Source organism: Eulemur rufifrons, chromosome 3, assembly GCF_041146395.1.
Source record: "Eulemur rufifrons isolate Redbay chromosome 3, OSU_ERuf_1, whole genome shotgun sequence".
Taxonomy (NCBI): Eukaryota; Metazoa; Chordata; class Mammalia; order Primates; family Lemuridae; genus Eulemur; species Eulemur rufifrons.
This window is the reverse complement of record NC_090985.1, coordinates 43,117,553-43,145,415: the sequence shown is the minus strand read 5'-3', so window position 1 is coordinate 43,145,415 and position 27,863 is coordinate 43,117,553. Positions and strand designations below refer to the sequence as shown.

General features: G+C 33.3%; 1 protein-coding gene across 1 annotated transcript in view; it reads left to right on the top strand.

The window, feature by feature from the left end:
• The window catches only part of MTBP (MDM2 binding protein), a 65,431-nt gene that overhangs the window by 5,013 nt on the left and 32,555 nt on the right, over positions 1-27,863 (top strand). Inside the window, exons 6-12 of the mRNA XM_069466038.1 lie at positions 671-815; positions 1,813-1,930; positions 3,899-4,033; positions 5,865-5,959; positions 8,323-8,395; positions 13,126-13,243; positions 27,308-27,481. Coding sequence (XP_069322139.1) covers positions 671-815; positions 1,813-1,930; positions 3,899-4,033; positions 5,865-5,959; positions 8,323-8,395; positions 13,126-13,243; positions 27,308-27,481 — 858 coding nt within the window. The remainder of the gene's footprint in view (positions 1-670; positions 816-1,812; positions 1,931-3,898; positions 4,034-5,864; positions 5,960-8,322; positions 8,396-13,125; positions 13,244-27,307; positions 27,482-27,863) is intronic.

The following is a 27,863-nucleotide window of genomic DNA, read 5'->3' as shown; positions in this document are numbered from 1 at the left end:
TGAAATATTATATAGTTGCTGTTTTGGTTAATTAGAGTACTTTCATTATCCAATTTATATTTTATTTCTGTTTCATTTTGATTTTTCTGGTGCTTCAGTAAATTTATAAATGTACGAAATTTAAATTTTTGTGAAGTTACTCTTTCTTGGGATCCAATGATGTCAGTATAAATTGGGTTTTCTAAGTATTTTATTGTCCTTTTAAAAGAGAAATCATTTATTTGAACATTATGATTTTGTTATCCTTTTGGTTAACAAAATTAAGTTGTAGAAAAATATAGTGAAATTGCACAGGTTTTTTTTTCCTCTGTTGAGTACAATAGCATTGATGATCTTGAGAGCGATGTGTATAATTAACCACTACTGCAGAATTGGCAAGTAATTATGATGTAGTTCATTGTTTTCTAGCATATGCTAGCTATTTCAAGATAATATGGCTTTAAATCAAATGAACACTTTAAAATTTTGAATTTCTATAGATGTATGTTGTTTTGAAGTATTTGAGAAATTCAAGTTAAAATTCTCCTTTATCTTCTAAGTAAACATAAAATTCAATTGTTCAGGACACTATTTTGAGACATTACAGATCAATTGTTCAGGACACTATTTTGAGACATTTCAGATCTAACATTATTTAAAATTATAAAAATGCCTTTTTTTCTCTTTTTAGGTAGAGCAATGATAGATATAATACTATTGCCCTCTGACAAAGATCCTCCTAAATGGAAAGACTGTTTACCTACTATAGGAGCATTAAAACATTTGAGGGAATGGTATTCAGCAAAAATTACCATAGTAGGAAATCATTGTGAAATGTAAGCTTCTTTGTTGATATCTGATTATTGTCTGTGTTGTCTGTTTTCACAATTAACATGCTTTCCTGTTTTTTAGACTCAGCATTTGAAAATTATTAAAATGGGACAAGATAAAATTTTATGTTTTACTTGTGGTTGGAGATTTATTTCTTGAGAAGAAGCTAGATTTTTCTTATGTATATGTTTCTGGGATGTGTAAGATTTTAGTAAATATTATCAATGCTGTTTTATAACCATTAGTGAGCATTCATTCTTCAAACACACTGTGTGCTTTTGAACATAGACACACTATACCCTAGATTTGTAATGTCATATTTGTGTTTTTTGTTACATGCTAATATAGAAATAAATATACACTGTCATATTTTCTGATATTTTAGTGAGGATTAATTGTACATTACAGTTTTAATCCTTAAATAGGTATTGAGATAAGATTTATTACATTAACATCATGATTTTGTTTTCATTCTATAAGTGTTTATTGAGCACTAACTTTATAACAAGCACAGCAATAAATGCGGGCAGGTTAAGAAGGTGAGAAGACATGATCTTTTTCATTGAAGTACAAGGAGAAACAGGAATGCTAACAGTCAAGATAGCTTGTGATAAGTGCTATTACAGAATTTCATACAAAGCTGTATGGGAATAGTTCAGGAAAGCAGTTCTCTTTCTCTTTTTGAAGATAAGGAACCGACATTCAGTCTGTGTGTGTGCATACATCTGACTCATTTAAGCTAATAATAAAAGGAAAGTGTATTTCTTTATCCTTAGTACTAAAGATAATCACTCTTAATTCATGAGGATGTTGAAATTCAATGAACATATGACAGCAGCTCACTCAGAGACTGACTTAATGGGTGTGCCAAAATATTAATAGGAAAAAAGTAGCAATATAAACTTTGTAGTTTTGTCTCCTAGGCTTGTAGTTAGGCATAATCATTAAATTTAAATAAAATATAACATCCCGTATTTAATTATTATAATCTTTTTTTTATAGAAATTGTCAGAAAATTGCAGAATACCTTTCTGCTAATGTTGTATCCTTAGAAGACCTCAGAAATGTTATTGACTCAAAGGAATTATGGAGGGGAAAGATACAGATATGGGAAAGAAAGGTAAATGTATTACTCAGTTATCACAGTTTGCAAAGCAGGCTTTTCAACTTTATTTACAACACAGACATTTAAATCTTAATGAAAATGTACCCCATAAAGATGTTCTAGAATAATACTATCTAAGTAGAACTTTCTGTGATAATGGAAATGTTCTGTATCTGTGCTGATACATAGCCCACAAACCACATATTGCTACTGAACACTTTTTATGTGAGTAGTTCAACTGATGAACTGGATTTTTAATTTTATTTTGTTTTTATGAATTTTAAATAGTCAGTGTGATTATGTTTTGGGCACTGCAGTTCTAGAATGTAGCATTCTTTTTTTATAATTTATTTTTTAATTTCAGAGTATTACGAGATACAAACACTTTGGTTACATATATTGCTTTTGCACTGCCCCAGTCAGAACTATAAGTGTGCCCATCCCCCAGACAGTAACATTCCTTTAAAACATAGAATTTGATATTGGTTGAGTTGATGTTGTTTATCCAGATAGCTTTATTTTATTGCATATGTAAACTACTGGAAAAACTTATCTTACTACCTTAGGTAATCTCTGCTGTCTGCTAACCAGCTCTCTGATTTTGAACATTTTTTTAACTATTAGACCCCATATTTTTCAACTATAAGATAAGAATATTATATTAGGTGTACCCTTCTGGTCCTGAATTTCTGTGAGGCTCAGATTCCATTTTGACATCTCTTACTATGAAGGAATAACATGTTTGGTGGTTTTATAAGTTGTGTGCATTTTGGAATAAGTACTCCTAGTAATTTATGCATTTTTGTAGGTAGGCAAAACTAAACTAAGAAAGTTTTTTAACGTTTGTTTAGGGTGGCATGGGAGCATGCATAGGCCCTTGTATTCTTCTAAAGTTTTTTTGTGCTAATTACTAGATATTTTTTCCCTTTCCAATTCATCCTTAATAATGGTTTAATAAGACCTCTAATTAGACAACAGGAATTAATGTGGCTGGATCTGTCTTGTTGATTTGCATGTTGGCTTATCCTAATCTCAGGAAAGTTAAATCTTAGGTGAACTTTCTCTGTAAGTATTTTAATATAGAAAAACCTACATAGCCAAGTGGGAGAATAGAAGATACAATTTGCTAGAATTGCGTTTGTATACATTTTTTGAAACTGCATGTAAAGTTCTTTTTATGTGATTCTTTTATTCTTATGAATAGGAAATTAGATATCCATATCTCCACAGGATGCATTTAGAACTTGAAATCACTTTTTTGGGTGAAGAATAGCTTTTTTAGCCAAGAGGCATTATAGTGATTATGGATATAGATTCTAGAGTTATATTGCCTACAATCAAATCCCAGCTCTTTTTCTTTCTAGTTTTGTATGACATACTGGGGTAATGCTTAGCATCTTGGTGCCACAGTTGTGTTCATCTGTAAGATGATGATAATTATAGTTCCTATCATAGATTTTTATAAGGATTAAATTACTTAAAGCACAAAGTAACTGCTCAATAAGTATTAGCTATCATTGTTGCTGCTACCATTACTATTATTAGCATCCTTACTACTGTTACAACTTCTGTAGCAATTCATCTTTTCATCAACAACATAGATTGAAATGTGTGAGACATGGTACTAAGAATCTGGTAATGAGTAATACAGACAGCTTCTGTCTTTGCATAACTTACAGATTGGTGGGAAGCCAGATATTGAACAATGCAAAAGAGGTATTTGGTCCTGTGGTTGCATAGAATGGGCTTAACATACCCTTGCCAGCTGATGAAGGGTTAAAGAGAGCTTTTCATGAAAAATTGATGTCTAAGTTGAAATAGAAAGAATGTGTACCTAAATGTAAGAACTACACTTTGAGCTGAGGAATCAAAAATAAATTTATACATGGCTTTCCCCTTAACTTTTACATTATAATAAGATTTATTAATTTTTATAGCATTATTCATGATGCTTGTAACTATGTTCTCTTGGTTTCTTTTCAGTTTGGATTTGAAATTAGTTTTCCTGAATTTTGTTTAAAGGGAGTCACACCTAAGAATTTTAGTACATCTAATTTAAATACTGGCTTTCTTGCCAAAAAGATAATACCATTAAAGGATAAGAATATTTTGCCAAAGGTAATTGTGTTTCATTTTTATTGTAGTCATTCATTTGTGTGCATTTTTTTTTCTATAAAATATGTTTGAATCTTGAATAAATGTTACTAATATATGTACTTAAGTATGCTTCTTAGCATAATTTTTAATATAATTAATTACATAAGTTACACTGTGTTATCATCATTAAATGTTGGTGAAACTGTCACTGTTTTAGATTTTTTTAAATATTGATTATAGTACCTTTAAATTAGCGTAGGCCTGAAACCACCTTTGGTTTTGACTTTACTATGTGACCTTTCTAAGACTCAGTTTGGAGAGAATATGACATAGTAGAAAGAGCTTTAATGTTAGGTAGACCTTGGTTTGGAACCTGACTCTGTCACTCATGTGGTGTTGGGTATAATCTTGGGTAAAACTGATTAACTCATTTGTGAAGTGGGGGCAATAATAGCACACTTATCTTACAGTTATGAGGATTAAATGAGCTAAGAGAATAACATCTGACACAGTACTTGACATATGCTTAATTTACAGTGTAAGAAGTATTAATTCTCATCCCATGTCTCTTATAGATGTTTTCTTAAAATGCAAGTAATCATAAAATATAATAATTAGAAACGCATTCAGTTGGCTTTTTAACATTGGAAAAATAACATAAGAGGTATTTATATGGAAGCACTTTAAAAATCTACTTTAAAAGACCCAGTGTAAGAATGTGCAAAACATAGTGGTCATGAAGTTACAAGAATATCAAATTGATGGTTAATATTTTCTGATCAAAGGGTGGTACAATAAAGGGCATAATTTCTGATGTGAACTCATTCCCAATATTTGTTTAGAATTGCTTAATTTAAGTAACTTACTATGGCTATCTTTCACAGGAATATTAAATTATTTTCTAAAGATTAGAATCATAAGATTGATGACCTCAACTTCTCTTCAAGTATGAATAATATATCTAAATTTTTGCTGCTATTAAAGAGAATCTTAGGGTATAACCTCTTCAATAAATTGAAGATTCATCCTCTCTCTCTCGCTCTGTATATGTATATACACACCCCCACACGGTATACACACATATACTAAATGTGTGTACATGTGCATATGTCTATATATACTATATATACACATTATCATATATAGTGAAATTATTCAGCTTTTTGCATGTCTAAAGCTTTGTGTAGCTTCTTCAAGATGTGTTCTCTTTCCTTTGCCCTTTATGTGAAGCACTATAGCTCCAACTATTGAAATAACTGTGCTTTACTAGATCACTGTAATTTAGTTTTAGGCGTTACCCAAAGAAGTGCAGTACTGACATTTTATTTCTCTGAATGGAGCTTTCTATGTTAATTAGCACATGGTTGACTTCACTATCTTTCTGTTTAATTTCTTCAGTCTTCTCTGCAGAATTTTCTTTGTTTTTGGTCTCAGCGTACAATCCGAGTTCATCCTGGAGTGTCTTTTCTTTTTCTTTTTCAGTCCTGCTATCCTACCTGCTGAGGTTGGATGCTAATTTGTCTTCAACACTCTAGCCTCTTGGATCACCTGTCTGTCTTCCTGAAGATAAACAGCAAAAATTGAGCACTCTTGTCCTCTGTTTCTTGCCTCTTTCCATACTTACTTTCTGCTATTAAAACTCTTTCTGGTTACTGAAAGATCTCCATGTCTCTCTACTTGGAAGGTAGTATTGAAAGAAATTCTTATCTGCTACAGAGGATTAAATGTTTTGCTTGTATAATGTGTAAAAAGTTGCCTTTAAGGTCAATTTTAAAGTTTTTATTCCTTAATCACTTAATTATTTACTGTCAATAATATTTAATGTATTATATAATTTTAATTTCTTTTTTAGGTTTTCCATTATTACGGCCCTGCTTTGGAATTTGTACAGATGGTAAAATTATCAGATCTGCCCTCCTGCTATATGTCAGACATTGAATTTGAGTTGTATCCTTTCATTTGTTTGTTCCTTTTAGATTACATTTTCTGTATGTTCTGGTATTGTCATGTAAATATATTAATGTGTTAAGTGTACACTTATTTTTATTTCATTGTATTTATTGTTTTAATATTGATGTCTAAGAGTCCTTATTGTTGGATTTGCTGGGGAAGGAAGTTCTTGCTTTTTCCACATCCTGTATCCTAAACCTATCCTATCTTCCTAGGCAAGCACCTTTATTTTCATGCAGTATTTATTATTTGTTGTGGGTAGGGCTGTGGAAGTAATACCAGAAGTGATTGAGCCTTGGTTCTTTAATGCAATTATAATGTTCTCTGCCTGAGCATAGGACCAATCCTGCTTTCTCATCTTATTTAGCATTAACAGAAACTCTGTCCTTCCAACCACATACATATTTTATTAATTTTTTAATAACTTTGCTATTATTTTACTTAGTGTTTAATGCTTTTTGAAAATAACTTATTTTCTGAAATCTAGAATGTGTCTTTATGCCTTCTCTATTTTTCTTGATATGTTTTTGCTGAAGAAGTCTATAACTGCAGTGTATCATAGCATATAGTAAGCACTCGATAAATATTGTAGAATGAATGACTTTGTATTATATCAGCCCAAACCAAAATGCTCATTATTTGCTTCTTACAAATTCCTTTCTGCAGAAAAGATAACATTTACAAAGGCATAGGAGAACCTCACCCAGCTGAGTACTGTTTGTAGTCTACCATCACTAAACAGTGTTTTGTTTTTAGGGGGATGGAGAGAGTTGCTAAGAGATCAGATTGGAGAGCCTTTTCAGATTGATCAGAACCTAAAAGACCTCATATATCATGATTGGGAGTTACGTTCTGTCCTAAAGATGATGAGGACCCATAAAAGGATTATAAACCAGGGAGTGGCTCAATCAGAAGTAAATTTTAGATCATGCTGGTGTGATTTTGAAAAGCTTAGTAGAGCTTGAACGAAAGAAGTGGCATTTGGAATGGAGAGCCAGGGAAAAGTACATAAAATCTACAAAACATCACGATTTATTACATACAGGAAGAGTGAGAAGGCCAGAGGAATGTAGGTGATCCCCGATGTTGAAATTGGTGCCACTAGTTGTGATAACATGAAAACAAGAGCCCTTTTCATAGAAGGAGAGGAATTCAAGTTTGGGTAGTTTGAGTAGTAATATATAATAGGTAGTTTTAAAAATTTTTATCCATTGTACATTACTGTTTAGAACCATGTAGCCAACATGCTACCTGGCAATATAACTGCAGGTGTTGGTTTCGGATATGAGCTATTATCAGTCCTTCTTTTCTCTTCATCTATTAGCAGCTTGTAGGTCAACAGCTAGATAACAATTGATGTAATTGTCCCATATTAGAACCATGCCTTAGGTTTTCAAACTGTCTGCTAAGGAAAATCTAGAACTTAGAGAAAGCTCTTTAGGTAATGGGATTGGAAGATAAGTTGAGTGGGCATGGCTCTGGGCCCTTTCTGACTATAACCAGAGCAGAACCTTTTCTCTCTTTTCTAAATATTGGGCTTCTAGGTAAGATTTACTTGCAGAAAGCTGTCTGCATCAAAAAGTTTTGAAAAGTACACTTTAAACTGTTTTCATGGTACCACCTCAAATTTAGATATTTGACTATTTGTTTTTAAATAAAATTCAGCATACTTTTTTTGCTTTTTAAGAAAAGTTCAACTTGCAAAAAAAAAATGTTCTCCCTCAAGTACTTCTGAAATAGGCAGAGGACTTCGTAGTATTGCTACTCATTACTTATAGGGTAGGGAGGAGGGAGGAATGTTAGGAATCTGTAGAGAAAAACAGTAATTTATAAACTTATGAAATGTTCAGATGTTTCTTCTACTATCAACATGATTGATATATAAGTACCAGTCAGCTGATGATATCTTTTTATATACTTAAGTAAATATAAATGCTACCAGGTATATGTGGAAATATTCAACATGTTTTGAGCTCTCTTTTAAGAATGTATCTGTAAGAATTTTTAGAAATATACCTAAGAACAGAACATCTTGTATAAAAAGAAATGGATGTTGGTTGGAAATAAACACTAGCATAGTGTTCTTGAATTTTTGTTCAGAAGCTACAGGCTTTACAAATTTCTTGTTCTGATAGTTTATAGTACTGCTATTCATAGTAGAAATATTTCTTATATTTTCAGAATCAAATAATCAGAAAATAATTATCCTTAAAGAAAGGAATAATTGTTAATTCTTACAGTTAAATTTTTTAATAAATGAATTTAAACAACTTGTGAAAGAATTAAAATAATCAAACTTATTTGAGGAAGTAAATTGTTTCAGAGTTACATTCCGTCATTTCTTTAACTCCTTAGTACAGAGGACTGACAAAAAACAATACCAAACAGAATTCTACGTTGCTGTTGGAGCAGATTTCTTCTCTGTGTGGCAAGGTATAGAGGGTTTTTTTTTTTGGTTTTTGATCTTAGCCAAAAGGCTGAGAAGCGATGGTTTTTTGTTTTTGAAGGATGTGTAAGAAAAGGAAATGTAGGTTATTCATCTGTTTTTGCTTAATGAATTGGTTTCCTTAAAATAATGTGACATAATTTTGGTCCTAATTCATATTAAGATATTTTAGACTTTTCATAATAACTCTTAAAAATATTCTGTAGACAAAGTGATGTTTTATTTTTAGAAGAGATTTTCAGAAATAAGCTTTCTTACTGGTGATTCCTTTAAAGTTTTAACATTTTACACTTTATTGTTAACCTATTCCAACATCTGATTTCAATTCTGTGAGAAGACATTCATATCTTTGCATTTTTTTTTTATGGTAGGGCAGGGGTTGGAAATGAGAAAAACTTCTAAAGCTTCATTAAATTATCATTTGGAAGTTTTCAGTTTTTCTTAATTTCAATGATGTTTAGAGATTTGTAGGTATTTTAATAGTTATTATATATATAATGATATGATAAAATTGGTATAGTTTTACCTTTTTTAACTACAGTATAAAGGATTTTAAGTGGAAACATCTATACAAAGTCAAGTCCAGTTTTTAATATGAAAAAGTTTGCCTTTCTTTCTGGCTGTTTATTCAACTATTATGTTTCCACGTAAACAATTTTTAATTCACGAACTATTCATTCTCAGTATTTACATAACATTTTCTTATTGTTTTAACAACAAATAGACTATTATCAAACAATCCTGCTGGGAGAGAATAATTATTGTAATTATAGCAGTTTTCATATGGTGCTATAATCAAATCTTGGTTATAATTCCATTAGAAAATTGACATAGTAAAAGAAATGCAATTTTGTTCTTAAGATGTTTGACTAGGCCGGGCGCGGTGGCTCATGCCTGTAATCCTAGCACTCTGGGAGGCCGAGGTGGGCGGATCGTTTGAGCTCAGGAGTTCGAGACCAGCCTGAGCAAGAGCGAGACCCCCCCCATCTCTACTAAAAATAGAAAGAAATTATATGGACAGCTAAAAATATATATAGAAAAAATTAGCCGGGCATGGTGGTGCATGCCTGTAGTCCCAACTACTCGGGAGGCTGAGACAGGAGGATCCCTTGAGCTCAGGAGTTTGAGGTTGCTGTGAGCTAGGCTGACGCCATGGCACTCACTCTAGCCTGGGCAACAAAGTGAGACTCTGTCTCAAAAAAAAAAAAAGATGTTTGACTAGATGGTAATTTAAAATTTTGGCTTCCTGCCTCTTTTTCCATAAATTTAACAGTCTTTTGAATAATGCACCAAGGTATTTATTTGATGAGATAGCCTTTGAACAAATGATAACCCTGGCTTTCATCCTCTAGGAATATCTAATGTGCTAGATTTTGACGTTTTAAAATTTATCTTTTATTATTTATCCAATATATATCCAGTTGTGTGCTAGGGACTATATTAGATACTGGGGGCCCAGTAATGAATCATACAGATGAAGCTTCTGTCCTTGTGCAACTTTAAATTGTGATGGACAAATAGAAAACAAATAACTGCAGGTATAATAAGAACTATGAAAAAAGTAAACAAACTGAGGTAGGGCATAAACTGGGAGAACCTACTTTAAATAAAGATTAATAAGATCATACATGTCTATAGAACTATTTGCATAAAAGTTTTATGAATTGGTATAGTTAAAAAAAAGTATACTAAGAAAAAAAAATACTTTGCTCCTAGTTTAACCCAAATAGCTAAGTAGTTCTCTGTGTAACCCTATCTAGTGATTTGATCTTTTGGAGCTGGAGCCTCTTTATAAATGATAAATAGTATTTATCATTTATATTAATCATCTCACCACATTATCGAGAAAGGAAAGGAAAATGGTATAGTAGAAAGTCTTAAGTAGAAGAACATGTACTTTAGAGAACTTGGGTTTAATTTCCAGCTTTGCCACTCACTGGCTGATAGCTTTTTGAATTGTAAACTGGAAATATAATCATCTTGTGTTACCTGTTTCAGAGTTGTAATGAAAACCAAACAGGAATATATTTTATGAACTACTAAGTATGATATAAATGATGGTTGCTAATTTTTATTGTCTTTAAAGTTTGTGTTACACAATCATTGACACACATATGTGAAACAGTTTCCTTAAAAGTATAAAGCACCAGATATTCTCTAGGTAATTTGAAGATATGAATTTGTAGAAATTTTATAGAGAAGTTTTATAGAGAAATTTGTAGAAATTTTAAGTCAAAATTAGATATATACCTATAATTTGTTTAATGCAGGTGTAAAATAATCCTTAATCTATCTCATTATTGAAGATAGGCAATACTAATCCTAGAAGCAACCTAAACTTGATATTTAATAATATATTTTCAATTGCTTTATTTTAAATTTATTATATTAGATTGTTACTTTTATTGCTTCTTGAACCATAATTATAAAATATTAGAACATGCTATTACCAGTAAGGAATAAATAAATGAGACTTTATAACTATGTTTCCACTGTACTGCAGCAAAAGGAATAATTTTTGAGAACATATATAACTTAGACAATAAATCTCTAAATGTGAAACAGTTTATTTTTCTTTTACATTGGGTTTTAATTTATCTTTTACATTTTTGGGGAAAAAAAGTTTTGAATTGTATGCTCGTTCCTTGAAATCCTTCTAGTGCTTTATGACTTTTGGTTTTCATTTACTTATTCAACATTTAATTTTTTTACTGCCTACTATGTGCCAGATGCTTGTTCTAGATATTGGTGGATAAGACCCTTCCTTAGGAAACTGGTGCTTAATTCCTGTTTATGTGATCCTCAGTCATCTAAGCTTAAAAAAATTATCTGTCTATCTAGCCATCTCTATGATTAGCCCCAGAATATAAATAAAAGCTTCTTGGATTAAGCTTATTTTACTAATAATTAAGCTAGATTAAGAAAACACAAAATAGGATTAATGCGTCACAGTGTTTATTAATCTTAAGGCCAAGAAATATTTCTTTAAAGAGAGAAATTTGCAAAGCTAGAAACATGGTTTTCATAGTGTCTGCTTTTAGAGAGGACCTACTGAAAAGATTGAATCCAGGTTTTTGAAACCCAGATTTGAAATGCTCTTTGGCTTTTATATTCTGAAGGTAGAATGATGGCCTAAACAGATCATCCTCCAGTCTCGGAGGTTATCTAATGATTAGTGTATCAATGAGAGCAAGTTATCAGAATCCAAGTTTGTTCAAAATGCAGTATGAACAATTGGAAAATTTATTTTGTAGGGAATTATAGTTTGTGTGGTTTAGAAATGTTTATTTTCATATTTGTAGCAGCTGTTTAATCAATATTAGACTGTTTCAAAAATGTGGCCACTTCTTCAGCTAATGAGTCATAGCACATTTGTATCAGACTATCTATCATGTATTGAACTGCATTTAGCATCCCTAAAATGTTGAGAAAACTATAACTGAGACCCAATCTGGCAATTCACATTACAGCTTTATTGACCTTTTGGACCATATAATCTTGTCGTGCACTTTGGACAATGAAGTCTTACGTATGCAAGAAAGATGAACTGAAATTTAATGTTGAGAAAATTAGACATAATCTTTTATATTTAATGATTATTTTCTATTGCTAAATATTTTTAATTTCTAAAACTTGATTATATAAATGTTTGACTTTAAAAAAGATTATGGCTATACTAATAAAGAAAAATAAGCATATTTCTTTTTACTTTCCTTCTTTTGTTCCTAAAATATTTATTTTTATATCTGTTAACTAAGAATGCATAAGTAAATGTAATAAATAGCAATAAAATAGTACATTAAAATATGAATATTGCATATCTTATGTAATCAGTCTATCTATATAGGACTTAATTAAAGATCTTTGGCAAATGCCTTGCCTAAATTTCCCCATAGTTTTTAAAAGAAACTAATACTCTTTATTGGGATATGCTGATTGATGTAGCTACATTTCTAAAATAACAGGCAAAATATAGCTTTTCAGAATTGCAATCTGTTTTATTTAGCCCTTAATCAAACTGAGAATTTACCTAAATATATTATGATGATTTTGTTGAACAAATATTTAATGAACATCTGTATCCCCAACCCTGGAAATACAAAGATGAATACGCTTAGTTTGCTTATAAATCAGTCAGAAGCTGCAGTGTTTGCTAAAGTATAATTCATTGTCTTCTCTGCAGTTTTTACCTATTAGCATTAAATCTCTGATTTCTAGAAACGAAAGTTTCTAAATTGCCTTCAGATGTGTTCCAATTTTGATGCCAGAACAATAATCCATCCAGTGAAAAGACTGTAAGACTTTTGTTGAATATGACATCTTAGGACATCTACATAAGGCTGGTAGAACTTTCAGCTCTATGTGTTCTGTAGGTATACAAAGAAATTACTTCCACTACCAGAACTTGAAGCAAATATTGTGAGTAACAAAGTTTTCAGAGATGTATACCTCAGTGGAAAAGGGAAGCATGTACCTTTGAATGCTGTTTTCTATTTTTGTTTGTCTGCGTTGTGGCTTTTGGTTTGTTTTTTTTGGACAGAGAGTGGGATGTTGTTCATATTTTTTTAGTTTATATAGCGGAGTTGTTGGGGTAGGGGGCATTACTAAATATGTGTTAAATTGGTGAAGCATGTGTGAAAAATACGAGTGTCAAATGGTACTATTCAAGAATGAATCTCAGTATGCAATCAATAAAAATATGTTCTGTTCTGTCCAGGTTGGTGCTCTTTTTGTATTGCCATGTACTGTTAGTAACATACTTATTCCACCACCCAACCAACTCAGTTCAAGAAAATGGAAGGAATATATAGCTAAAAAGCCTAAAACAATCAGTGGTAAGTAGTAAATCTTTAAATTGTTGATGCAACATTGATAATGTATTTATCAAATTTGAAGTGAAGATAAATTTCTTTATAAGAAAATAGTATTTCATATTATTACTACTGATTAAAAGGAATATAATTATTTTAAGATTTTTAATTATATCTAACAACCTACTGTAACATAAAGTATCATAACCATATTCATTAAAAATGTCAGTGATCGGCCGGGCGCGGTGGCTCACGCCTGTAATCCTAGCACTCTGGGAGGCCGAGGCGGGTGGATCGCTCGAGGTCAGGAGTTCGAGACCAGCCTGAGCAAGAGCGAGACCCCGTCTCTACTAAAAATAGAAAGACATTATATGGACAACTAAAAATCTATATAGAAAAAATTAGCCGGGCATAGTGGCGCATGCCTGTAGTCCCAGCTACTCCGGAGGCTGAGGCAGTAGGATCGCTTAAGCCGAGGAGTCTGAGGTTGCTGTGAGCTAAGCTGACGCCACGGCACTCACTCTAGCCTGGGCAACAAAGTGAGACTCTGTCTCAACAAAAAAAAAAAAAAAAAAAATGTCAGTGATCTAAAGACAGAACTTTTGGTTCATTAGATAGCTAATTTTATTGAACATCGGTTTCTTAGAGACATTTCATGAATCGAATTTGTGAAAATAAAGTGCTTCATTTATCATACAGTACATTAAAAAAACAAACCTGTGATTACAATTTTCTGCAGAAATTACTAGAACTTGCTTAACAGCTTAACTATGTTACGCAGTGTTCTAAGTACTGTCCTTTAGAAATATTTATTCATTTAATATTTATAATAACTCTTTATACTTATTTTTATCACCATTTTACAGATGAGGAACTTGGGGCTTGGAGAAGTTGCAGAGCTGTTGTAGAACCTATATAGAACCTATCAGCTCTGCCAATTAATAAATAGCTCTATAACTTCTCCAAGAATTTGAATCTGTGCTGTATGCTCTTTACCACTCTACTGTGTTGCCTCTCTAATAATTTAGTATGTTCGAGATGTCACTATAAAAATGAAATGTTACCTTCTGTTATAAAAATCAGAGATTAAGTTCAAATTATAGTTATTTCATGAGGTAATTGTCTCAAAATGTTAAAGTTACTTTCCCAAAGTCACATAGTCAGTTAAAGTGTATTCCTTCATACTTTTGCTTGGATATAAATGCCTGTTTTTTTTAAATTGAACAATAATTTGTTTAATTTTTTTCGAGCTTCTAGTTAGTTTTTGTGAGCCATGATGTGATGGGACTAATAGCTGTAATTGAAACACTTGTGCCAGAAATATTGTGAAGAAATCTATAGAAAAACTCCACAGAGCCCTAGAATTCCAAGGAATACAATTTTAAAATCAGCTATTTACACAGTACTATAGAGGAAATAGGGGAGATACTGAATTCCATTTTAGCAGATGTTGAATTTGAAATGCAGGTAAGTTATCTACGTGGAAATTTAAATGTAGAGTTTGAAACTTAGGTCTAGATCTCTAGAGAATAGTCATGGCTGGGGATTTAGGTTTCAAGTTTACCAGCAGTTTTGTTTATCTGTTGTATAACAGACCACCCTAAAATTTAGTGGCTTAAAGTAGGCAACATTTAATATGTGCTCATGGTTCTGCAATCTAAGCTGCCTCAGCAGGCTAGTTCTTCTACTTATCTTCCCAGTGGTCATTCATTGTGCTGCACTGGACTTACGGGTTGTTAGGAGGTTGAGTTTAGCTGGTCTGCAGAGCCAGCTGGCTTTCTGTCTTTCTGTAGTCCCAGAGCCTTTTCCTTGCCACGTGGTCTCGTCACATGATCTCTCCAGCAGGTTAGCTGGAATTTTTACCTGGTGGCTCAGGACAAACACATGAAGTTGAAGCTGCCAAGACGTTTTAAGGCTTAGTCCCAGAACTGGCTGAGTCTCACTCCTGCTCCATTCTGTTATTTAAAACTAGTCACAGAATGGCCCAGATTCAAGGGGGAGGTGATTATCCAAAGGTGTGAATAAATGGGAAGCCTCTTCACTGATGTAAAAACCTACCATACATGTAATAATTAGGAAAGGTTGAAAAAAAACAACACATAAAAAACATGGCTATATGGACACTGGGTTGTTTCCCCATCTTTGCAACTGTGAATTGTGCTGCTATAAACATTCGAGTGCAGATGTCTTTTTTATAGAATGTCTTTTGTTCTTTTGGATAGATGCACAGTAATGGGATTGCTGGATCAAATGGTAGATCTACTTGTATCTCTTTGAGGTATCTCCATATTGCTTTCTACAGAGGTTGCACTAGTTTGCAGTCCCACCAGCAGGGTATGAGTGTTCCTATCTCTCCACATCCACGCCAACATTTATTGTTTTGGGACTTTTTGATAAAGGCCATTCTCACTGGAGATAAGTGATATCTCATTTTTTATTTGCATTTCCCTGATGATTAGAGATGTTGAGCATTTTTTCATATGTTTGTTGGCCATTAATAAAATGTGGTATATGTATACCATGGAGCACTATTCAGTTACAAGAAACAATGGTGATACAGTACCCCTTGTATTTTCCTGGATGGAGGTGGAACCCATTCTACTAAGTGAAGTATCCCAAGAATGGAAAAATGAGCACCACGTGTACTCACCATCATATTGGTTTCACTGATCAACACCTAAGTGCACATATAGGAATAACATTTATCGGGCATTGGGCAGATGGGAGGGGGGAGGAGGGGATGGGTATATACATACATAATGAGTGCAATGTGCACTGTCTCTGGGGAATGGACATACTTGAAGCTCTGACTCGGGGGGTGAAGGGGAGGCAAGGGCAATATACGTAACCTAAACATTTGTACTCCCATAATATGCTGAAATAAAAAAAAAAATACATGGCCAGAGAAGAGAGCCAAGAATAGAGTGGCTCTCTATTTGAAATACAGTGGTCCCTCGGTATCCACAAGGGATTGGCTCTAGGTCTCCTGCAGATACCAAAATCCATGAATGCTTAAGTGTCTTATGCAAAATGGAGTAGTAATTGCATATAACCTGTGCATATCCTCCTGTGTACTTTAAATCATCTCATTACTTATAGTGTCTATACAATGTAAATGCTCTATGAATAGTTGTAATACTTCATTATTTTTTAAATTTGTATTTTTTTATTATTATATTGTTATTTATTGTTTTTTTTTTCCCCTAATGTTTTCAACCAATAATTGGTTGAATCCATGATGTGGAACCTACAGATATGGAGGGCCAGCTGTACCTGCATTTAAGATGAAAGTGGAGGAAAAGTTAGGAAATGATTTAGTAAATGGTCTTTGGAAGTCCCTATCGAGTTATCATTAACATCCTCATCAAAATACCATTTATATAGGGTATAATGCAAAATATGGGAAATAAAGGAGAGTCAAACTGGGTTCCTGCACTTGAGAAAGTAGATTCATGGTTTTTTTCTTTGTGAAATTAATAGTCAAGTGAGGAATATGCTTTGAAAAATAATTATCAGTCAGTTTAGCTGACAATATGAAGGCAAAGTGGAGGGCACTTTCAGAGTGTATGACCTAACATAGCCTTAATAAGAGCTCAAGGAAGAGACATGATTAATATAACTTATTGCACCATATTAGTGAATGAATAAGTACAGCTTTAACCCTTCTCACCTACCCTCAGGGAACAATTGTATATTTAGCGATTTTGGCAGATGCTAAAACAAAATCAGAAATAGATTTGCTAGGTGGCAATATAGTCAATTTCACTTATACTACATGAAATCATGGGATACTAATTATCCATTTCATAGCATTATATATTTATAAGACCAATTAGACATATGTAATCACTTAATTATACTAACATCTAGTAAATAAATTTTGAATATATTCTGGACAGCGTATCTATTATTTATTTTTTCTCTTGTGATTTTGTCCAACTTCAAACAGCCCTTATGTTGAAGGTTCTAATTTTAAAGTAATTTATTGATTTAGAATTTACTCTTGGGGAGTTGCATGATTTTCATTGCAACTTGAAGAAAATGTCATGTCGCTTAATGTGACTTTTTAAAATTATCACCTCTTGAAATTTGAGGATTAATATCAGTAACTTCTGAATAAGAATAAGACATATATCACATGATAATCTTGAAGACAGATTGTTGACTACTGATTAGGCTGGATCATTTAGGGCTGATTAAGCTCACACTTTACGGTACTTTTTTTATCTTAGAAGTAGAAACAAAGTAAAACTGGACAGTTGATTATTAAGTTCTATTCTACCCATAACCCTTTCTGTAAGGGAAATTCTTATCCCAAAAGAACTTTTTTTGTAAAAATAGAGAAGCAAAGTTTTAGCTAGTGTAAAAGTTTCAATAACTCTTGCACCTGGAAAACTTGGTATCCCTGTCCTAGTGCCATTAATAATGGCCTTTCTCACTATCCCAAATAGTATATCAACTCTCAAGATCATTGTCTTACACTATAACTCTTGTTTCTCTATAACCTGCTGGTTTATGCACATTCTCTGTTGTTGCCCTATGTGTCCCAGAGTCTTCAAACTAACTTTGTAGTATTTCCTAAAACTATTCCCTGATTTTATTCCTTTGTGACCTTGTTCATTCATTCATTCAGTCAGTTAGTCCTACCTTTCATTCATTTATTCTAGGTGCTAGGAATACAGTGGTGAAAACTTTTAACCAACTCAACTGTACTGATTTGAACACTCTACTCAACATTATACTCATTCTTTTCAAGCCCATATAGAACATTCTTCAGTATGGACTTACATATATATGCTAAGCCATTAAACAAATCTCAATAAATTTAAAAGGAAAGAAATAACGCACAGTGGAGTATGTTCTCCAATTATAATGGAATTAAGTTAGAAATCGACAACAGAAAGAAATCTGAGAAATCCCTCAGCTATTTGGAATTTAACACACTTCTAAATAACCTATAGGTCAAAGAAGAAGTCAAAAAGGAAATTAGAAAGTAGGTTTCACTGAATGAATAAAATTAAAATATATCAAATGTATGGAAAGCAGATAAAGCAGTACTAAGAAGATCTTAACTGTTTATCTTAGAATGGAAGAAAGATAAAAAATCAGTAAACTAAGCATCAAGCTCCAGAAGCAAGAAGACCTAATTCAAGTGAGTAGAAGGAAGAAAATAGACCAGAAATCAATGAATAAAATGTTAAGGAATATATCTACCAAAAGAACAAGAGTTGAAAGCTTGCACTACCTGATTTCATGACTTAAACTATAAAGCCACAGTGATCAAGACAGTGTGGTATTGGACTAAGGATACACAGATCAATGAAACAGTAAAGACAAAGATGCCAGGGGGAAAACACAGTGCTGGAAAAATTGGATATCCATATGTGGGTTATATTTAGATTTTACTTGAAAATTAGCTCAAAATGGATCATACATAACTAAATTTAAGAGCTAAAACTATAAAACTTCTATAAGATAACATAGAGATATACCAAAAGCATGATCTATTCTATAAAAAAAATTATAGATTAGAATTCACCAAAATTTAAAATATTCACTTTTTCGAAAACACTATTAAGAAAATTGAAAAAGCTACTCACTAGGAGAAAGTAGGTACAATCATATATCTGACAATGGGCAGATACATGAAAAAAATCTTATAGTTCAATAGTAACTCAGTAAGTGGGCAAAAGACTTGAATAGGCATTTCCCCAAAGAAGATACATGAATGGCTAATAAAGCACCTGAGAAGATGCTCAACATCATGAGTCTTTGGGAAATGCAAATTACAACCAAAATGTGATTCTACGATACACTTACTAGAATGGCTCTAATTAAAAACAGTCACTATCAAATGTTGATGAGGATGTGGAGAAACTGCAAATCTCACACATTGTTGGTGGGGATGTAAAATAGTACAGCTACTAAGAATAACAGTTTGGCAGTTAAACTTACCATTAACTCTATAACCGAGCCTTTCACTCCTAGATACTTAGCCAGGAGAAATGAGAACATATGTTCACACAAAGGCTTGTAAGAAAATGTTTATAAAACATTATTCATAATGGCTAAGAACTGGAAACTATGCAAATATCCATTCACTGGTGAAATAGATAAAATTTGTTGGTTTTTTTTCATATAATGGAATACTCCTCAGCAATGAAAAGGCATGAAGGGTTTTGGTTGTACCTGAAAAACATTATGCCAAGTGTATAAATCAAGCCAGACAAGATATTTATTGTATGATTGTTTATAAGAATTTCTGTTATGAAAAGTAAAAGGAGACAGAAAACAGATCATTGCTTGCCTGAGGCCATAGGTAGGAGGACGATTGACTGTAAAGGATGGAAGTTTTCCAAAACTGGATTATAATGATGGATACACAATTGTATAAATTTCACTAAGTTTGTCAAAGTTAGACTTTAATACATGTATGTACATGTGTAAATATGCATTTAATTATACCTCGTTAAAGATCTTTATTTTTTGTAAGAATCACCTGAAGGTCCTTCAACCTAAATGCAGTGCTTTGTTTCTCTCTCATTCAGTGATTCTTAACATTAGCTACAAATTAGAATCACCTTGACAGCTATTTTAAAAAATAGCTGGGCCCCACCTGAGAACAGTTTAATTCAAATCTCTGAGACCCAGGACATCAATAGTTTGTAAATGTACCCCAAGTGATTCAAGTGTCCATCCAGGATTGAGAACCTCTGCCTCTATCCCTAGGCTAGAGAATCACTGTTACCATAGAGAGTTCTTCAGAGGCTTTGAGGCTGAAAAAGGGTTGAAAATCTCTTCATTAGCCCTTTAATTCCTTATATAGAAAATGAGGATAATAATATTTATTGTATCTCAAATTTGTTTGAATCAAATTAGTAATCAAATTTGTAAACTCTGCAGTAGCTATTTGTTATTCTGTCTAATCTTACATGATTTCTATCTATGTCTGTAGAACAATTAAATTATTGTTCTTAGTATGAGTAAGATTTTGAAATACCTTCTGACTAGCTTCTCTATTCATTGTAGCTTTCAAATTGTATATTTTACTATATTGTAACTGAGAGGAAATGTATACAGTTTATCATCCTAATGTTATTCGTTTAAAATAGTCATGATGGAATTTATAAATCCTTCTGAATTTTTGTAATTTTCACATTAGGAGACTTCATATACCTATTCAACAATACCACCATTTTTTAAACCATTTTATATTCTTTTTAGAATTGAGCCATAAGCATTTTTTTGGACAATCTCAGTGGCAGCTAAATTTTATGCTAAATTGTTCTGAGCTTGGTCTGATGAATAAGTTGGGGGACCAAGCTATGTAATACATTTTGGAAGATGCTTTATGAATATGAAGTAATTAGACTGATTATTTTTTCTTGTACCGCCTCAGCTGGCACTAAGGGCTGTTTCAAAAGTTGAGTCTAGAATTAAACAGTGATACCATCGTTGAAAAAGAGTGTAGCCTCCTAAGATGCCCGTATTGAAGGCTAGATTTTATTTTGTTGTTTAACTTTTAGTATGATTATTAAAATAATTGATCGGTAAGTCAGAGTATTTACTTATCCAGAATATCCCGTTTCCCCAGTCATCCTGGGATATTTTTATTTTCCCTTACATTACATGAGATATTATTTCCCCTTTAGAATAGTACAATTTTGTTTTCATATTGTTTAACTGTTAAAAAGAAAGGAGTGTTGTAGAATTTTTAAGAAACACTAAGAAACTTATTGACATAGAATGACTTGATTATTATTATATAAGAATTAATTTGTTAACAAAATACTACTAATAATGTAAGACTTCATCGTGGTTTATATGTTATATGTAAAATTTGGTGCAACAAGCAAACACTTGGTAGTTTCTGCTTCTCCCATTTTATCTATATAGTATATCCAGAACGTATATATGTTTTTGGTAGAGTAGGAGCATGTAAGCCAAACATCCCCTTATGGGCTGATAAATAAGTGTAAATAGAACAGTTGAAACTGGAAAGAAATTTTCTTTTAGAATCATTTTCTCTTATTTCTTTAGGAAGAATGATGAGAGTGGAATAACTATACTAATTGTAAATCTGTTACTCTCTACAGTGTTTTTATAAAAGTTATTTAATAAATCTTCAGGCCGGGCACGGTGGCTCACGCCTGTAATCCTAGCACTCTGGGAGGCCGAGGCGGGTGGATCGCTCAAGGTCAGGAGTTCGAGACCAGCCTGAGCAAGAGCGAGACCCCCATCTCTACTAAAAATAGAAAGAAATTATCTGGCCAACTAAAATATATATAGAAAAAAATTAGCCGGGCATGGTGGCACATGCTTGTAGTCCCAGCTACTCGGGAGGCTGAGGCGGTAGGATTGCTTAAGCCCAGGAGTTTGAGGTTGCTGTGAGCTAGGATGACGCCATGGCACTCACTCTAGCCCAGGCAACAAAGCGAGACTCTGTCTCAAAAAAAAAAAAAAAAAAAATCTTCAATTAAAACCTGCCAAATCTGGAACAACATTTTTTAAATGACTACACTGTCATTATGGTTAGGGGAGTTCCTTTTTTTTTTTTTTTTTGAGACAGAGTCTCACTCTGTTGCCCGGGCTAGAGTGCCTTGGCATTAGCCTCACTCACAGCAACCTCAAACTCCTGGGCTCAAGCAGTCTTTCTGCCTCAGCTTCCCGAGTAGCTGGGACTACGGGCATGCACCACCATGCCCGGCTAACTTTTTCTATACATTTTTAGTTGGCCTGCTAATTTCTTTCTATTTTTTTTAGTAGAGATGGAGTCTCGCTCTTGCTCAGGCTGGTATCAAACTCCTGACCTCGAGTGATCCACTTGCCTCGACCTCCCAGAGTGCTAGGATTAGAGGCGTGAGCTACGGCGCCCGGCTTGGGGAGTTCTTTAAAGTAAATATTTCTTTTGAGAAAAATAAGATTGTTGTAAGTACATGCTTCAGTGATTAAGATGCTAATGAAGGTGATGGGGGTTTAAAATAAATGTGGAAACAATGTCATAGACTGAAGAGACACACATCACTGGTATTGGCAAAGTGCTAAGATGGTAAATGAATTGAGGTCACTGTATCTTTTGGCAAACCTTAGTTTAAAATAAAACCGGTAACAAATGTTTGTCCTTTCTAATAACCTTTCTTTAAATTTTTTTTTCTAAAACTGTTTACGAACAGGATTAACGTCTTTTGTTGCAATCTAATTGCAAAATTTGTTTTTTATACTTCATGATTGTCTTGAGAGCTAGGCTATAACCCCTAGTATGTTCATACCTGTGAAATAAACTGTTACCATTGTAATAAAATTACAGTAGTTTTTTATTCCTTAGCATTTTGGGATATGCATGTGTGTGTGTGTGTGTGTGTATATATATATATATATATATAAAATTCTATATTATGTAGACAGTTTGACCTTTTATATACTGTGTGGTTGTCTACTCTAAAGAACTTTCTTTTTGTGAGTAGAACTTTACATTCCTAAGGTAAATATAAATTTTAAAAACAGCTTTATTGAGATATAATTCATATACCATACATTTTTACCTCTTTAATGTGTATAATTCAGTGGTTTTTCATATAATCACAGAGTTGTGTAACCATTACTGCAATCAATCTTAGGACATTTTTATCTCCCCAGAAAGAAACCCATACCCATTAGCAGTCACTTCCCATTCCTACCACCCATCCCTTCCCCTATCCCTGGGCAACCTCTAATCTGTTTTAGTCTGTGTGGATTTGATTATTCTGAACATTTCACATACGTGTAATCATACAATATGTAGTGTTTAATGGCCAGTTTCTTTCACTTAGTATAAGTTTTCAAGGTTCACCCATGTTGTAGCATGTACCAGTACTTCATTCTTTTTATTGCTGAATAGTGTTCCATTGTTTGGATGTACTACATTTTATTTACACATCACACATTTACACATTCACACATCAGTTGATGAACATGAGCTGTTGACACTTTGGGGCTATCATAAATAATGCTGCTCTGAATATACATGTACAGGTTTAAAATTATTTTGAGTGTAAATCTAAAAGTGGGTTTCCTCTTTCTTCTATTATTAGTTTTTAATTTCACTGTATGGTGATGACAGCATGTAATTTGTATGATTTTAGCCCTTTTAAGTTTATTGTATTTTTCTGATTCAGTATTTCCATTTAGTTTTTATTTTGTAATATCTATCTTTTTATTTATATTCACCTTTCTTTTCTTCTTTAAGCATGGTTTCCTTTAGTTCTTTGAACATATTTATGTTTACTTTGAAGTCTTTGTTATGTCTGACTTCTGGGCCCTCTCACAGGCATTTTTCTGTCACGTGCTTTTTCGCCTGTGTGTGTGACACATTCCTGTTTCTTTGCATGATTCTCAATTTTTTGATGAAAATGACATTTTAGGTAATATATTGTAGCCACTGGTTAATGATTCCTGCTTTTAGTACATTTGTTTTTGTTGTTTGTTTATTTGTTTTGTGAGTTGGCTAGGCTATTTTAATAAAGTCTATTTCTTCCACAATTAAAGGCTTTGCTGTCGGTCCTCTAAGGATGTGGCCTTCAGTGTGGCCACATTCATTCTAGGAGTACAGTGGTTTTTGTGGGACTATCACTTTCTCTTTCCCTGATCTTTCCCTTGTCTGCCTCATTTGGTCTCACATCCAGCTGTTAGTCTCTACTAATTGCCAGCTCATTGCTTTATTGTTATTGACGATGCCCTGGGCCCTAAATTGCTGCACAACCATTTAAATTGCTGATCCAGTTAAATTTGAGTAGTTTTCAAGGCCAGTCTTTGAATTGGGTTCTGACACATGGATGTCTCTTCTTAGCTGTCTCTTTCCCAGTTTCTCTGTCATGCTTGTTTCTGTTAACTAAGTGAACTACCAACTTCCTTTTATTTGCTTATAACCAAATTTCTATTGATTTTGAGACCACCTTTAGGCTTAAACTTCTCCACACTCTATTTCAAATAAAGTCAGTTTCTTGGGGAAGAGTTTAGGGCTATATTCTTAAAGTCTCTTCCCTTGGGCACTTTTCTCAGCTTGCCTATTCCAGGGCAGAGCCTGTACCCTATGAGTGGGGGTTAGGTGGAGGAAGAGAGTCCCTGAATTCATCATACTCATCAGGAATTTAGCCTCTTCAACTCAGATTAGATGGGATGAGAAATGCTGGCAGCCTGCCCCTCCCGATAATGTACTCTAGCCCTTGACTGAGAGCTGAGGGAAGAGAGAGAACCATCTTAGTTATACCTGTTTGCATTGGAACTTCCATCTGTCTGCGTTGGGAGTGGGTTGGGAAGAAGTAGGTGGTGGCCAAAGTGCTGTAGACTCTCAGAATTTTTACCTAATCTTAGTATAAATTTCTGATTGGACATTTCCTTTGCTATATACCCTTCAGATAATTTTACCAGTTGTGCTTGTATTGCTGGGGAGTGGGTCCACAGACTTTCTCACCCTGCCATCCCAATAACCCCTAAAATAAACTTAAGGGAAATAGAGACATAGATACTTTTTTAAAGAGGTAACTTTCACTAACCTAATGTATTGATTTGTATTGGTGCAATCAGTCAGGAGCAATTGTGCTTGCTTAGGGAGGATACTTGATTATGAGGAAATGAAGCAAGGACAAATGCATGAGGGTTTGAAGGGGCCAATAAAGAAGATTGAAAAGGCAAGATTAGAATGGAAAGAGAACAAGAAGAATGTCAAGGAAGGAGGACCTTTCAATGGAACATGTTTATGGAATGCTAGGGAAGGAGCCAAACAAACCTCAGGTTTGGCCAGAGTTGACTCCAGTAGTTCTTAGTTATTTTGTAGTGGCATCTTATTCTTTGAGATCTCTTGTATCTCTGCAGTTCCTTAGCTTTATACAATCACTTCCAGATTGTTGTCCTTCTATCAGTATTTCAAGAAATCCTCCATTATTAATGCTCATACTAAATGGTTATTACAATAATTTTTTCCATCTTTGTGACTCAGTCAACATTTATTGAACACTTACTATGTTCTAAGCACTGTAGCTGACAGGACTATGATGTTGAACATGATGTAGCCCTTATACTCAAGAACATTCTATTACTGTCATCATTCCTTAAATGCCCTTTATCTTTACTTCAGTAACCCGCCTCTAGCATCAGTTTTGACCTTGCTTGGGGATGGTTCCTCCTGGCTCAGTTTCTCTCCTATTTTCCATTTCTTTGTTTTTTTATTCTGCTTTCTGGTAGATTTACTAAAATTTATCTCCTAATCATTTTAGTTGGAGTATTTATTTCTGCTTTCTTAATTTCCATAAGCTCTTTATTTTATTTTTTAAACCACTTTATTGAGGTATGATTGGCAAAAAGCTATACATATTTAATGTATAAAACTTGAATTTGGAAATAAGTATACGTCTGTGAAACCACCATAGCCTGTGCCATAAACATATCGCCTCCGAAAGTTTCCTCCTACCCTCTGTATTATTTAAAATAGTTAAATTTATAAAAGCAGAGAGGAATAGTAGTTTGGCTTTTTTTTTTTTTTTTAAGACTAAAAATCTATAGTGAGGAGGGGGGAAGGAATAGAACAAGAGGTTTGATCTGCAGCTGACTGTGAACAATCAATTGAGATAACTCACTACCTTCGAACCGGCCAGCCTCTGGTTTTCATATTAGAGGCTTTCCTTGAGGTCCCATAATTTTTGGCTGCCTGCTCACATTTACAAGAGAGTATCAGAAAGCTGATTGAAACATTTGGGCATAGGGGTAGCTTATTGACTGTGAGCTTCATTTTAGGGTGATCTCAGTGGGATATTACATTAGGTGACTCCTCAATGTTGAGATTTTTTTAGGCTTTCCTTTAGGACCGGCCATATTTCCAAAATAAGTTTCAATTCTGCTATCTACCTTTTAAAATTCTGGAAATTATGCAAAAGAAGAAAGGTAAGGGGTTTCAATATTCAGTATCTAAGCATTCACTTAGATTCACTGATTATCAGTTTAGGACTCCAATCCTTAACTCTATCTTATGTCTCCTAACCAGAGACACTTTGTTTTATTTTCTCCAGAGAATAAACCTCTAGTCTTCTCATCTGGGAAAGGATAGTCATTTTACTAATAGAATAAGAAGGGATCAGGAAGCCTAACTGCTTCCCAAGCTGGCTTTCAACCTATCTTTCTATTCTACCTTCATTTTGTTCCCAGTGCCATCTGGGACCACCATTCCAAAGCCTCTCAAGGACACTTGCAGTATAAATTGTGTTGCTTCAGGGCTTTCTCTGTTGTTTTTCTCAGCTTCTTTAACAGTTGAGAGACTGAAGTCTGTTACCAATTGTTCATATGCTTTCCTGCTTTCAAATTTTAGTTGCTGTTGTCTCTTCTGCCAGATATTAGTCCTTGTAAATTAATACTATTTTAAAAACCTCTTTATTCTCATTTAGTGGAATTTCAGGAGATAGTGAATATAAATGCTCATGTCCAATTCACTGTCTTCAACAAAAAGTATTCTACTTCTATTTTTAATCTCAAAGGCTTCACAGTTTTTCTTCAACCTTCACCATAACCCTCACTTGATTTGTTTTTAAAATATACTAGAAGCTGTCTTAAGTGACCTTCACATAACTGGCATGCCAGATTAATGAATGCTCTCCGTTCCCTCCGTAAAACACTTGGATGCCCACTGCAAGAAGCAAAAAGCTACTCTCAAATATAGCTACACACTTCTACTCCCACCAATTAAGTTGTGTGTGCTCGCAGGAGTCAGTTTATTCCACTTTAAAGAAATAGAAGTTGAAAATAGTAGTTGATACATTATTGATTTTATTATGTAAGAAAAATACCTTGAAACTCTAGTAACCTCATCAAAAGTTAATGAATGAGTACACATAGTTTTAATTTAAAATAAGCAGTTTATGCTTGGTGAGAATCATTTTTGTTATGATTCTCTGCTTTAACAGCTTTCTCAATTAAATGAACTACTAGCCTTAAATGTATTGAGTAACAGCTTATTTTAAAATAACATAGAAATTTTATTATATCCTGTGGGTCAAATGTATGCCTCTGCCATGTTGTGTGCTGAATGTTCATATACTTAATAAGGTGGCTGTTTTTGTTTAGTTCCAGATGTTGAAGTGAAAGGAGAGCGTTCTAGCTATTATCTCTTGTTACAAGGTAATAGCAATAGAAGGTGTAAAGCTACATTGATTCACTCAGCCAACCAGATCAATGGCTCATTTGTACTCAGTTTAATTCATGGAAAGATGAAAACAAAGACAGAAGAAGCCAAATTGAGTAAGTGCTAACTTTAGGAGAAAAAACATTTTTATATTTGTTTGCATGTGTGGTTGATTGTTATGGTTTTAGGTAGAAGAATTATTAGACATTAAATGTAATTAACCTTTTACTTTAAACATATAACATACTTTTACAGTTTAGAGTGCAAAGTTAATTTCTTTTACATCATTCTTAGTAAAATTTAGTATGTCCAGTCTTCAATTATAAAAATGAAATTTTTAGTATTTTCCACTTTAAATACACATTATTTTTTTATAATATATTTATCATTTTTCATTTACTTATTCTCAAGCCTCTTGTTCTATTTTATTGCCCATCTTTCTCTCTTCTTCCCAAGCTCTGTGTTTTGGTTATCTATTGCTGCATGACAAAACTATCC